Here is a 13,950-nt window from a genome sequence, read left to right as displayed (position 1 = left end):
AGTAAAAGATTCACAAGATGGAAAAGATGAAACTCCTTCTGAACAAAATAATATGGATGAAAAAGAAGAAAGGGCCAATGAAAGTAAAGATGCTACAGAGGATGAGGACTCTGCTGAAAATATTCCAGATGAAACTGAAGAACAGACCAGTGTGGATGGAACTCAAGGAACTACTGAAGATGAGTTGGAAGAAGAGAAGGGGAGGGCCACTGAATATAAAGATGATGCAAGTGAAGGGAGCCCTAACAAAAGTAGTAAGGTGAAAGGATCACTTGATGGAAGAGATGAAAGTACTTCTGAACCAAATGCTACGGATAAAGAAGAAAAGTCAGGTGAAAGAAAAGTTGCTACAGAAGATGAAGACTTCACAACAGATATTCCAAAGTCCAGTGAAAGAAAAGATGCTGCAGCGGATGAAGACTGCACTGAAAATATTCCAGACGAGACTGTGGAACAGACTAGTGTGGATGGAACTCCAATAGTTGCTAAAGGTGAATCTGAACATGGAGATGATACAAGTGAGGAGAGCCCTAACAAAAGTACTGTTGTAAAAGGTTCACTTGATGGAAGAGATGAAACTACTTCTGAACAAAATGATACGGATGAGAACGAAAAGCCCAGTGAAATAAAAGATGCTACAGAGGATGAAGACTTCACAACAAATATTCCAAAGTCCAGCAAAAGAAACGATAATGCAGCGGATGAAGACTGCACTGAAAATATTCCAGACAAGACTGTGGAACAGACTAGTGTGGATGGAGCTCAAAGAGCTGTTGATGAAGACATTACATCTGAGGGGGAACTAAATGAAACGGAAAATGATGAAAATGTAGATAAAGATGAGAATGATACAGAGACACCGGAAGAACATGGCATGGATTTGGAAGAGAAGAAGGAGGTGGAAGAGGGCAGAAACAGAAGTAGCAGTCCTGCTGGAGATGATGGAGATGGGCAAATGCAAGTTATTTCTGATGATGATGATGGTGACCCTGGAGAGTTGGAAGCTCGTGATGACAATGATGAAAGAGAAGCTAATCGTGATACCCTAGAAGCAGATCATCAAGTGACGTCCAAGCAGCAGTCGGAACAAGAAGATGAAGCTGAGACCAAGGAGTCATCATCTGGAAGTGATGATGATGGTAGTGGTGATGATAACACTCATCAAAAAACAAGTGACTCTTTGACAGCAAAGGTGGTCGAAATTGAGGATAAGACCAAAGATAACAAGTCTGTTTCAGAAAAAGAGTCATCATCATTTGAAAGTGATGATGACGATGACACTCGTCAAGAAACAAGTGGTTCTGCAGCAAAGAAGGTGGCTGAAATCGATACGACCAAAGATGAGAAGTCTGACTCAGAAAATGAGTCGTCACCATCTGGAAGTGATGATGACTCTCATCAAAAAACTAGTGGTTCTAAAACAAAGAAGGTAACTGAAATTGATGATTTGACCAAAGATGAGAAATCTGACGCTGAAAATGAGTCATCACCAGCTGGAAGTGATGATGAGGATGATGAAACCCATCAAGAAACAAGTTCGGCAACAAAGAAGGGAACTGAAATTGATGATATGACCAAAGGTGAGAAGTCCGACTCTGAAAATGAGATGCCGCCATCTGGAAGTGATGATGAGGATGATGTAGCCCCGGATGAAGCCCATCAAGAAACAAGTTCGGCAACAAAGAAGGTACCTGAAATTGATGATAAGACCAAAGATGATAAGTCTGACTCTGAAAATGAGTCGTCACCATCTGGAAGTGATGATGAAGATGATGACACTCATCAAGAAGCAAGTGATTTGGAAATAAAGAAGGGAACTGAAATTGATGATAAGACCAAAGATGATAAGTCCGACTCAGAAAATGAGTCGTCACCATCTGGAAGTGATGATGATGATGATGACTCTCATCAAGAAACAAAGGGGTCTGCAACAAAGAAGGTGCCTGGAATGGAAGATAAGATGGATGATAAGGAGGAGTCAAAAAGCCAAAGCCAAACTGAGAGTAAGAATGCGGACAAAAGGGATCAAACTATAGACAAGGAGAGTGAATCAGAATCCTGGTATTGTCAACTCTGCGACAGGTACTTTGCCACCAAAGCTCATCTGGACAGACACAATGAACTTGGGCGTCACTTCTGTAAGAACGTCAACGGCGTGTACAACTGCCGGTTCTGTAAACAGGTGTTCGGCTCCATCGGAGGTGTAATCTTTCACGAGTCGATTTGTCCCAAGAAGAAGAAAATACCAGCGGCATCTTCCGAAGCTGATAAAATGCAGGATGTGGCTAAGACAAAGTCATCTAAGGCTGCATCTAAAAAGACTCCGGTGAAATCAGTTGGGAAAGCATCAAAACAGCAATCTCCCAGAGTTGATAAACCTGCCAAAGCAAAGTCGTCTAAAGCTGCCTTGAAAAAGACTCCGGTGAAGTCAGCTGGGAAAGCTTCAAAGCGGCAGTCTCCCAGAGTTGATAAGAAGGAGGAGGTTGATGAAGCAAAGTCATCTAAGGCAGTCCCTAAAAAGACTCCAGTAAAATCACCTGGGAGAGCTTCGAAGCGGCTGTCTCCCAGAGTTGGCAAAAAGGAGGATGTCGATGAAGCAAAGTCATCTAAGTCTGTCTCTAAAGAACCTCTGGTAAAAAAGCCGCCATACAAGAAATTGTACAACTGCAAATATTGCAATCAGGAATTCTTGTCCATTGGAGAGGTTATCTTTCACGACACAAAATGTCCAGAGAAGAAGGAACTACCAGCAGCATCTTCTGGGGTTGATAAACAACAGGATACCTCTATAGCAAAGACAACTAAGCCAGGTTCTAAATCAGATGAGACACTTTCAAAGCAGCAGTTAATTAATGAGAAGAAAGAAAAGATTGTGTCTTCCACTGATGGCAGGAGACTTTCTAAATTTAAAGAGCAAGATCAAGTGGACACCTCCGGCATAGAAACAGGCAAGGTTGTCCTTTGTCAATTTTGCGGTGTCGGGTTTGCTGTCGCAAATATTCAGAAGCATGAAGAGAAATGTGTCGAAGTCTACTGCAAAATCTGCAAGAAAGCATCCCGCAATGCGTCCATGTATAAGGACCATGTAAAGGAAGGACTCCACATCAACCAGAATGGCATGTATCAGTGTGAAGTCTGCAAGGCAGAGTTTGAGTTTGTGTCTCGTCTAAAACTACACTGGACTAGAGCTAAGGACGAGTGTCATTCCAGTCTCGAGAAATTGGCTGCAGAAAGGAAGAAAATTGACGGATCTAAAGGACAAGTCACGGAAACGGCCTCCAAAAAGAAGACAGAAGGTCAAAACTTGCACCGGACCAGAGCTAAGGGAGCGTCTCATTTTAGCCTTGAGAAATTGGCTGCAGAAACAAAGAAAATTGCTGGATCGAAAGGACAAAACACTGCAGTGGCCCCTGAGACAAAGTCACAAAGTCAACATGCTATAATCTTAAAGTATCAGTGCAAAATCTGCAACCGAGATTTTGAATTCCAGTCGTATCTCAAACGCCACCGTGATAGGACTAAGGGAAAGTGTCAGGCAAGCCCTGAAAAACCGATCCCTGTGAAAGCAAAGAAATCTGTTGTACCTAATGAAGAAAGCACTGGAATGGTCTCCAAGAAAAGCACAATACCTCAAGGTCAAAATGTTGCAGACTCCTTTTATGCGGAACATCTAAATGAGAAAACGGGCTTTTATCAGTGTAAAGTCTGCTTTGCTCAGTATCAATACAAGTCAAAACTAAAACGGCACTGGGTTAATTCCAAGGGAAGGTGTCTAAGCAGCGATAAACTGGCTCTTTTGGAAACAAAGAAGCTTGATGGATCTAAAGAACAAAGTGGGGAAATGGCTTCGGTGAAGAAGACAATACCAGAAGGACAAACTGTGGCAGATGAAGGTACTGATAACTTCTGCAAGACTTGCAGCAGGTCTTTTTCAAACAGGAGACTCTTCGAGAAGCACATGACAGCCGGACTCCACAAGAACTTGAAAGGGATGTACGCATGCGATGCGTGCGGAGCTGAATGTCAGTTAGTGTCGTTGCTTCAGAGTCATAGGCTTGAACACAAGGATTTGCAAACTCCTCAGCAACATCAGAACTGGCATGCAAGTCCGAAGAAAATGGAGGAAAGGGTCTTTGATGAGAAGAAGGATATTATCAACGTGGTGAAAAGCACAGGTGAGTTGAAGATATTTTACACATTGTTGATGTATAGCACAATTTTCATAAAAAAAATATTTAAAAAAGCCAGTTGATAACCTTACACTCACTATGGAAGATGTGACCTTAATTGCACACAGGGAGTGTAAATTTGAAATGGAGTTACCTGAACGGTGACTCCGCTTGAAATGCACACCCCCTGTAGGGGAGATTAAGGTCAAATTTTCCATAGGGGGTGTTTAATTCAACAGGAATAAGCCAGTGGACATTCACAGAAGAAGGTACTTGAGGTGTTGTGCAAAAAAAAACCCAAGCTATTCTGATTAAATTGGTCAAGTATATGTGATCAATTCACCGAGTAGTATGGCAAAATTTTTCTACTTGGTAACTAAGCATTAATACTATTTTCCACCTTGATGTGGCAGTGACTTGTGTTCGCTCAAAAAGCAAGCATACTTTAAGACGACACGTAGATGCGAACGGGAAATAGTTGCATCAACGCATTGACATTGTCACATCAGGTTGAAAAATTGTATAGAGTTATTGGCCTAGTCAATTTGAAATCCATACATTCCTATTGAAAGGCTTTGATATTAGCCTTTCACACTGGGGTGTAGACTGCAAATGGAGTCAAACCATTCAGGTAACCCCATTTGAAATTCACACTCCCTGTGCGGAAGATTAAGGTCATGTCTGCCATAGGTGTATGGATTTCAACTGGAACAGCCCATTGTATTTTGACGGGTTCACAAAGAAATCACACAAAAGTAAAAAAGATTGATATAATTATTATTAAGGCCTAAAAAAAAATTGTTTGATTGGCGTAACATGAAAAAAAAAAAAAAAAAATTAGGGTAGGTCGGTCGGCAATTTTATTTAAAAAAAAAATTTTACACACATTTTAAGCTGAATATCACGAATTTTTCTTCTTTTTTAAAATTTTAATCTTTTTTAAATTTTTTTATCCATTTTTTGCAAAAAAATAAGAAAAAAAGTCTAGGGTCGGGCCTATTTTTAGGGTCGGTTGGGTTACGCCAATCAAACAATTTTTTTAAGGCCTAATGAGAATAGAATGCCAATGAATTACACACAGACCTCAAAAGAATTAAGGTACCAGTTATTTTGACCCCTGTATATCCTCAAGATCTGACACTTTTCCTCTTTTTAGCTGATTTCCTCTTTTTTATTCCTGGAATTATTTTCAGCTCAATTAGAGTTTTTATAGCATGATTTTGCGCTATTTCCCCCTTTTTTTTACAAATGGCCAGTTTCAGGTCTGTATCCTAAACAAAGACAGTTATGTCATAATTAGAACTTTTAGCTCAGATTTAGAAATAAAGAAAATGATCCAAAAATCCAAGGAAGATGAAAATTCGGAAGTTGCAGATTGCTCCTTTCTTGGATTTTTGATCATTGTTTCTATAATTATAAACTGATGTCAACAAATGAGATTTATATTTGTCTTTATTAAGGACATACAGGGGTAAACATAACTGGTACCTTAAAGACCCATTCAGTGATCCCAGCGAAAGTGTTAAAAAAAATTGTTTATAAATTGCTTAAAAGTGAAGGATAAGTCATTCAAATTGTCATTTAGTATTTTTGAAATGAAATATTTGGCAAAAAAACAGCAGTATTGACGAAGTTGAAGCTCCATTCAAATACACATAGCTAATTTAGATGCTGTTAGTATCTAAATTACAGATTCATGTAAATTCCTTATTTTTGTCTTAAATACACAGCTCTCGGCAGAACCATTCGCAGGCTATGTTAGCACATCTATGACAATGACAAAGTTACCAAAATCTGAATTTTGATGATTTTTACGATCGTCCGGATGAGCAAATCACTGAATGGGCCTTTAATTATTTTGCAGTCTATATAAATGTGAATGTACTGAAGTTTTCATTCCTCTTATTATTACCATACAGGTCAGAAAGAAACTCGGAATAAAGAAGTCAGCGCTCCAGGACAACCAACCACCAGAAGAAAGAGAAAAGTTGAAGATGCAACTTCACCCAGTCCAAAGGAAAGCCAACACAAGAGAACAAAGTCTGCTATAGACAGCCGCGGTACATCTAAACACAGCCCGGGTGCTGCATTCATGGATACAGTAACACATGGAATTAGAAGCGGCAGTAGTTCTCCTGCACCAAGTGAGAGGCGGTCCAGTTTTGGAAGTGTCGACGGTCGGACTACCTCCCCTATGTCGCCGATGGGGGGAACGTTGTATTGCAAATTCTGCAATCTGGTTTTCAGGAGCGACGGTGCTATAGAGAAGCACGTCAACTCGTGTCAGCCGTTTAAGAAGACCGTACGAATCGGCTGCAAAGCGTGCAAGAAGGATTTAAAGAATGTTGAAGCTGCAAAGGCTCACAGAGGGCGCTGTACCAAAAGTATGGAGCCTGTTAAAACGACTCCGAGGCGTAGCGACCTGCCAAACTATTGCAATCAATGCCGGAGAACGTACGAAGATATCGATACTCACAGAAGGGTCGGAGTTCATAGGAATGCCAACGGGAAATTCGAATGCAAATTCTGCAAGAAAGAATTTGACGAAGCAAACATGATGTTGAATCACAAACGTAGCGACTGCGCACTAGCCAAAGAAGCAGCGCAAGCTAAGACCACCCTGGCGTTAGCAAAGACAAAGTATTGTCAAAAGTGCGACAGGACTTTTGCGACTGTGATTGCATGTCAGACGCACGTGGCGGCAGGCCGGCACAAGAACGACCAGGGGGTGTACGTGTGTGAGCAATGCGGCAAGGATTTCCAGTACGAGAAGGGGCTTATTAGTCACGAGCGAATTGATCATCCCAAGGAAGGAGACAAGGATTTGGTTGCGGAACTTAAGCATGGGTATGGCTTGGACAGTGATCAGACACCAGGGGACAATGCCTCGGGTAAGAAGATATTTCTGCTCGTCTTCTTTTTTTTGCATGATCCCTGTTTCTTTATTTCTGTCTGTCTGTTGTAGTCAGTCGTTTCTGTCTCTCTCTCTCTCAGTCTGTCTATACTTTTTTTTCTTACCTTCCGTCAGTTTGTTCTTTGTTACTACTTGGTCGTTATATGCAGACCTGCCAACTGTCCCTCATTTTGAGGAACTGTCCTTTATTTAGGGTTTACCAAAGTGAAAAAGAGGGACAGTCCTGCTTTTTGAAAATTTCAGTGATTGCAAATTTAAATGTAAGAGCAGCAGAAAATGATGCAAATTTCACTTTAAAATTTTACTATAGCATTCTCTTTAATCTATTGTGATAAATTTAGACCTGCAAAACCTTCTCTGAATTCTGAAAATATTCCCCCCCTCTAGTCTTTGAATTTATCGATACCTGGTTTGTGTACATGTACAAGGTTTTTGTCTCAATGTCCCTCTTTCTGACTTCGGTAGGTTGGCAGGCCTGATACTATCTTGATCCATTCATGTTAATTATGTAGGCCTGTAGTGTTCCCGTATAGGTGATCGCAGGATAATAGCGGCTTGCATAGGTTTACCTGCTGCTGAAGTAGCTGCCAGATCCCTAATTGGGCTAATCCAGCTGAAATCCACACACCCTCTATGGAAGACATGACCTTAAACTCCCACACAGGGAGTTTGAATTTCAAATGATGCTACCAAGTGGGTTACTCCATTTGAAATCTACACCCCATGTGTGGGAGATTAAGGTCATGTCTTCCGTAGGGGGTGTATGGATTTAAACTGGAATATTTTCTTATATCTGATATTGTCTCTGTGAAAGGTTGCGGTTTGCAATCCTAGAATGCTACACATTGTAGATGGGAATAAATCCAAAGGAATGATTAATGTTAGCCCTGTGCATAGGCACTACTACTAATTGGTTAATTATATGAAACAATCACCTGAGTAACCAATAAAAATAGAGCTTTCAGATCTCTTAGCACTTTTAAGCTTATTAATCTCCTTCAGCCTTACTGCGCATTCTTACAATATCTCTGATTGGCTTAATATAAAATATAGGTCTCTTTATAACCAATCAAAATAAGTCTTAGAAGCTGATAATGTGGACAGTAGTGATGGGGTTATGCAGCTGATCAAATGGTTGAAGTGTGTGTTAATACTTATTTGCGAAATATTACCGTAGCAAGTTCATTTTCTCATACACCTTGCTATTTGTTGTATCTTACAGGTGCAAATAGGAAAGTGGGTTCAACTCCACACTCTCAGAAGAAGAAAGCAGAACTACTACCCCTGTATCACTGTGATCATTGTGGCGATGTGTTTACTTCTGAAACCAACTTGCAAAAACATGGCACCGTCTGTGGAGGAAGCGGCGATTACAGAGAAAACTGTCGTTTCTGTGAGGGAACGTTTTTTGATCGAAAATTGCTGGAAGAACACGAATCTAAATATTGCACAAACAGGGAGGTGGTCGTTATCGGTGGATCTTTGAAATCGCAGAAGAATTCCGCGAAATCTGGCAAAACAGCCGATGAATCACAGTCGGCTCGTGCAACTATCAGGGTAGAAAATGATAGTAAAGATAAGCTGGCTGATGATGTTGATACAGATGGAGGGACTAGCAAAACATGGAGTTGTCTTCAGTGTCACACGACATATTCACAGCAAGTTGCTTATGAAAAGCATATGCTTGGGCCACACAAAAACAAGGATGGGCTATACGCCTGTGAAATTTGCAAAACAACATTTCAGCATGTTAGGACTCTATACAGACACAAACGAAACTTCCATGCCAATCAGAAGGAGCACAAGGCTAAAGAGGATTCTGTGATTCGTTGTAACATCTGTGGAGAGCAATTCCAGACGAAGAGAGTTCTCGCCAACCATGTTAAGTTACACGAAGAAATGTTAGGTGAACCTAGTAGCTCGGGGAACTCAGATGCAAAGTTAACGTGCACGGAATGCCCGAGAAAATATTCCACTTACGATGAATTGACACAGCACCAAGCGAAACACAACAAGCATCATTACTGCCACAAGTGCGACCTAGTGTTCTACAATGTGCTCGGTTTTGAGGGGCACATTAAAAAGGGCTACCACAAAGAGAAGAACGCACGGGGACAGCTGGTGTGCGATGGCTGCAACAGAGTCTACTTTAAGATAAACGAGGTCAGAGACCATGAGACTAAATGTTTGGCACGCCTTGGGAAGGTGGTGAAGCAGAAAGAGCAAATTGAAGTTCCCGAGAAAATGGAGCGGATGGAAGAGGAGAAAGAAATTGTGGAGGAAGCAAAAGAAGTGGAAGTTTCAGATGATGACGATGATGATGGTCCTGACGATGTAGAAGGTGAGTAACTTGTGACCTGATCTGATGCACTCAGGCTAAAGTCGGAAATTTTGAAAATTGAGTTACTACCATTACTAACTTGCTCAGTACCTACACTTGTTGATGTGGAATCCCCAGGTCTCTTGAAAACTTTGTTGCAAAGTTATGAACCTTTTATATCTCCATTTTCTTATGTTTTTTTTATTGTTTTTCTCTTTTTGCCTATATCTCGGTTTCATCATTGCCGACTTTAGCCTGATAGGATCAGATCTGGTTACATTTATATCATGTGCAAATGGCTTACTAATATGTGACACGATCAAGGGAAATGAGTCGGATGTCGCTAATATTGATTTTGAGATATTGGCAAAGAAAGTGTTAAAATTCTTTTGTTTCCTATTGTTTTCAGCGATTGATAAATTGATGTAACTTTGCAAAGAAAAGTAGTATCAACATGGGGTTTTCAGTTTCAGAAAGCTCTAAATGTCCTTTTTAGAAATATATGTAAAACTCATTTTCGACCAGGGTCGACATGTGACTCATTCCCCTTGATCATGTCACATATTGGAGCTTGAAATAGAGGCCGTCAGCCTTTCGCCATCTTATGGGTAAAAGCTGGTGAATCTGTGACGTTGCATTTCCCTTAATTCAGCAACTCCTCCTATACCTTTGTACAGGGGCCAACCGTTGTTAATTCGTGATGAATCCACACTTTTACTGGGGGACATAGCGTATACGCGAACGCGAGCAAGACTACGCGTTACGCTATAGCGCGTAAAATTTGTCATGCCTGGAATCTGTGTGCGTACGTTTCACCGTTGTTCATCACTGCGTCTGGCGCGTCTGTGTGGTTTACTTCGCTCGTCGTGAAGTAAACCACGCAGATGGCGCAGATGCATCGTTGTTAAACGGTGATGAACAACGGCGAAACATGATTGAATCCCTAATTGCTATATTGTCATGGGTGCAAATCTGTGTGTACCCGTCTCTAGGTTATCACACAATGTTTCTATTATACTATGAAGGTAATTCAAATGGTTTACCGACAAGATGGCCTAAATGATGTCACACTGACGACCTCTATTGCTTACCTGACAGTGAAAAGAAGGAATGTCAGAAAAAGCTAATGATAGCAAATTCAAAAAATTGCACTTTAGGAAATAAAATCCAGACACTAGTCAGAAATAGATTTTGATATTATGACAGAAATCTAAACCTGTCATAAAGTGCTGATATGATAGAGAATCCAAATATTTGTCATCAAAAATTGCTCAATATGACAAAGTCCAGAAATTGCTAATCGTTACCATGCTACGATAATTGCCTTACTCATTTTTTGTGGTTTTGATTGGTCAGTGGCATTGTTAGAGCAGGTGTACATGCTGATAGAGGCATGGTGAAGGCAAAAAGGTTAATTCGGCTGAAAAGCAATTATCATAGCAGGGGGACGTTATATTATAAGAGAATCCAAGAGCTTAACAGAAATTGCTTTTATATCGCAAAGAATCCAAAACATTTTAGGAATTGCTTATATATATATATATGTCAATAAAAAAGAGTGGAAGAGTAAAAATTGATGTTATATAACCCAAATGTTGTCAGAAATCGCTTAAATATTAGTAACACATGAATCCAAGAACATATCTACATTGCATCAGAAATTGCTTATATGACATAATTCAAAACTTGGTAATTGCTAGATGGAGAATCCCAAAAATTGTTTGAAATTGCGTGTGACAGAACAAAAACAAAAATAAACCCAAGAACTGGAAATGACTTATGTTTCAGACTTCCATTCTCACCATGGTGCATTTCTTCTTCTTCCTTATAAGTGCCTCCCTCATATGTATGAGTATTATCGACTTTTTGCATACAGACAAGCTGTACTTATTTTTACTCTGGAACCTAGAGTAGATAAGTGTATTTTGAAGTACAGTCAACATGACCGGATGATCCCCTGCTCTTTTGAATAGCCTGTGATGTTCTTTAACGTGCACACTACATTAATGTGAGAAAATATGCATGTACACGGGACCGACAGCTTAAAAGTGCCCTCCTAAGCACTAAGCAAGTAGAGTGAAGTGTCTTGCTCAAGGACACAAAGAGCCGGACCTGGGATTCGAACCCTTGACCCCGGGTTCACAGTCCTGTGCCTTAACCGCTAGGCCACGCTCTCCTCATTTAAAGTTGGGTTATGAACCATGAGAGAGTTCTGTTCTTCACAGGGAACATTAAGCCACTGGTCCTGTGTATACAGAAGATCCAACAATGTACATGTAGATTGCAGTCAGTTTCAAGAAGAGTAGGGTGTCCTAACCTTTCATGGTGTTCAAATGGACCCTAATGGAAATAAGCTTCGTAAGAGGTTTTTTGTGGGTTACCCAGGGTTGTCAAACCTGAACAAATCAAATCAAATATGATAAATAAAATTGAATACCTGAGTGGAAGAAGGGCACAACTCCATCAAAAACTGTTTTTGAGATATTAAGAAAAAACTTAATATTTGGAAAAGTTTTATAGACAGAATGTTTTCATCTTCAGGGGACCTTTAATACATGAACATACAATATTACATACATTCGAAATTATATATGATGTTTCCATGGCAACGGTACAGGTCTTAATACGAGCTGGAGTTGGGCCCTTCTTCCACTAATATACTGAAAGTGCTAGTTACGTGTTATAAATAGCTACATAAATTAGGAATCACCATTAATTGCACAAGTAGAACTCATGTAATATCTTTATAGCAAGAAAGTTTATTGTAGTGAAAAGCAGATTTCATGGATGAACAAAAGTGTACATGGAAGACTATTTAGAGAGTGGATTTTGGCTCATCTTTCACACATAAGGAAGAACAGTCTGCTGGCAATAAAATGCTGGGTTTAACTCATTTTTGTAAAAAATTGGAGTTGGGCCCTTCTTCCACTCAGGTATTCAATTGTTTTGCTACAGTTTCAGAAATTAGCATTCTTAGCATTGTGTATTTACCCTTTTGCTTCTATTTTTTAATTTTTCTATTGTATACAGTTGTTTCTTCTTCTGATGATGATGATGGTAGTGATCAAGAAAGTCCTGTGAAGAAACCAGAAAAGCTTTATTGCGAAGCGTGCAAAGTGACCTTCTCACATGAATATGATTATGAATGTCACATGGATGCCGGCTACCACAAAAACAAAGATGGCTTCTACACCTGCACCTTCTGCAAGCGGCCATTTAAAACCATAGCAACGCTTACGGAACACGAAAAGGACACATTTCCTTAAAGGCGTTGAATTATTCCAAGAACACGCCTAAGATGAAAACGTGGGAGGAGTGTTTTAGTGATTTTGCCAACCGGTTCGAGTCGGATGCAAAGACAACTTCTACGCCTAAAGCAAAGTCAGGGTCTACTTCTGTATTGGCTGATGGTGTTTCAAAAAGTCCTGATGACATCGTGGAAATCATGTTTGAGTCGGCTGAATCGGTGGATGATAACAGCAAGGAAACACAATCTGGAAGCAAAGAGGTAACAACTGTTTCAAGGGGTAGACCAAAACGTGATGCGTCAAGAAAGCGTAAGCTTAACGAAGCGGAAGAACCCGACGAGAGAAAGTCTCCAGATGTTACGCCATCCGATAAGAAGGCCAAAACCGTGCATGACGATTCTGACAAGAAGGGGCTGAGAAGTAGAAGGGTGTCTCTATGCTGTCAGCAATGTGGAAAGACATTTTCCTGGAGGGCAAATTTACTGAGGCACGAGCGCGAAGATCATCCTCATTCCGTGACTGAAAAATCTTCCTCCACCACACCACCAAGCAACAAAGAGCAATCGGGCACAAAACGTGCATCTGCTAAAGCGAAATCTTCTCCACCAGAAAAGAGCCACTCGGCCGATGCGTCAGTGAAGTATTATTGCGTGTTTGGTTGCGAGCCGCCCAAGGAGAAGACGTTTGTGTCTCGAGAGAGTCTGTGGTACCATGCTATGATGGAACATAAGGATACTAGCAACCAATGTACGGTTTGTAAGTTGACGTTCTCAACGTGGGGAAAGGCTAACCGGCATTTAGAAAGCAAACATAAAATTGAGCCGGAGCAGGAACCGGAAGTAGTGCAGGATGTAGAGTTCATTGAAAGTGAGCCTGAGGTGGAGTCTAAACCTGCATCAGAGTATGGGTCAGAGCTAGAGTCGGAGCATGAACTGCAAATTGTAGAAGATCCCATACCTGAGCCTGAGACAGCGTTGGAGTCTAGCAAACCTCAGTACCTATGTGTATTTGGGTGCACATACCAAGTGTTTAATTCCTTGGTGAATCTGGAAGCGCACGTGAAAGATAGACACAAGAATTACCATAACCTCTGCTCCCATTGTAATTTAGTGTTCCGTACTCCAGAGACGGCTCTATTTCATGTGGAAGAATTGCATAATATAAGCAGTTCCTCAAAGGTCAAGGAGAGCGCCAGACAGGTCAAAGAGAGCGCCAGACAGAACAGCGGCGTTCGAGGAACGATTCCTGTGCACGTTCGGTTGCCAGATGAAAATGTTTGTTGTATTGTCAGATCTGCAG

At 40.7% G+C, this 13,950-nt stretch overlaps 1 protein-coding gene across 1 annotated transcript; it reads left to right on the top strand.

The window, feature by feature from the left end:
* The first annotated feature begins 52 nt into the window (after positions 1 to 52).
* LOC140140573 (uncharacterized) lies at positions 53 to 12,669 on the top strand. Its single transcript, XM_072162331.1, has 4 exons — positions 53 to 4,175; positions 6,089 to 7,060; positions 8,306 to 9,424; positions 12,434 to 12,669. The coding sequence occupies exons 1-4, from the start codon at positions 53 to 55 to the stop codon at positions 12,667 to 12,669; spliced, it is 6,450 nt and encodes a 2,149-aa protein (XP_072018432.1).
* Positions 12,670 to 13,950: the final 1,281 nt, after the last annotated feature.

This window comes from Amphiura filiformis, chromosome 19 (assembly GCF_039555335.1).
Source record: "Amphiura filiformis chromosome 19, Afil_fr2py, whole genome shotgun sequence".
Classification (NCBI taxonomy): Eukaryota; Metazoa; Echinodermata; class Ophiuroidea; order Amphilepidida; family Amphiuridae; genus Amphiura; species Amphiura filiformis.
Note: the sequence above shows the minus strand (reverse complement) of the source record. Positions and strands in the feature narration are given on the sequence as shown.

Excerpts from the sequence above, each read along its gene's own strand:
- LOC140140573 (XM_072162331.1), top strand. The coding sequence starts at position 53 with ATGGATGAAAAAGAAGAAAGGGCCAATGAAAGTAAAGATGCTACAGAG. Across the intron at positions 7,061-8,305 it reads ACCAGGGGACAATGCCTCGG|GTGCAAATAGGAAAGTGGGT; the intron begins GTAAGAAGATAT and ends TGTATCTTACAG. Across the intron at positions 9,425-12,433 it reads TGGTCCTGACGATGTAGAAG|TTGTTTCTTCTTCTGATGAT; the intron begins GTGAGTAACTTG and ends TATTGTATACAG.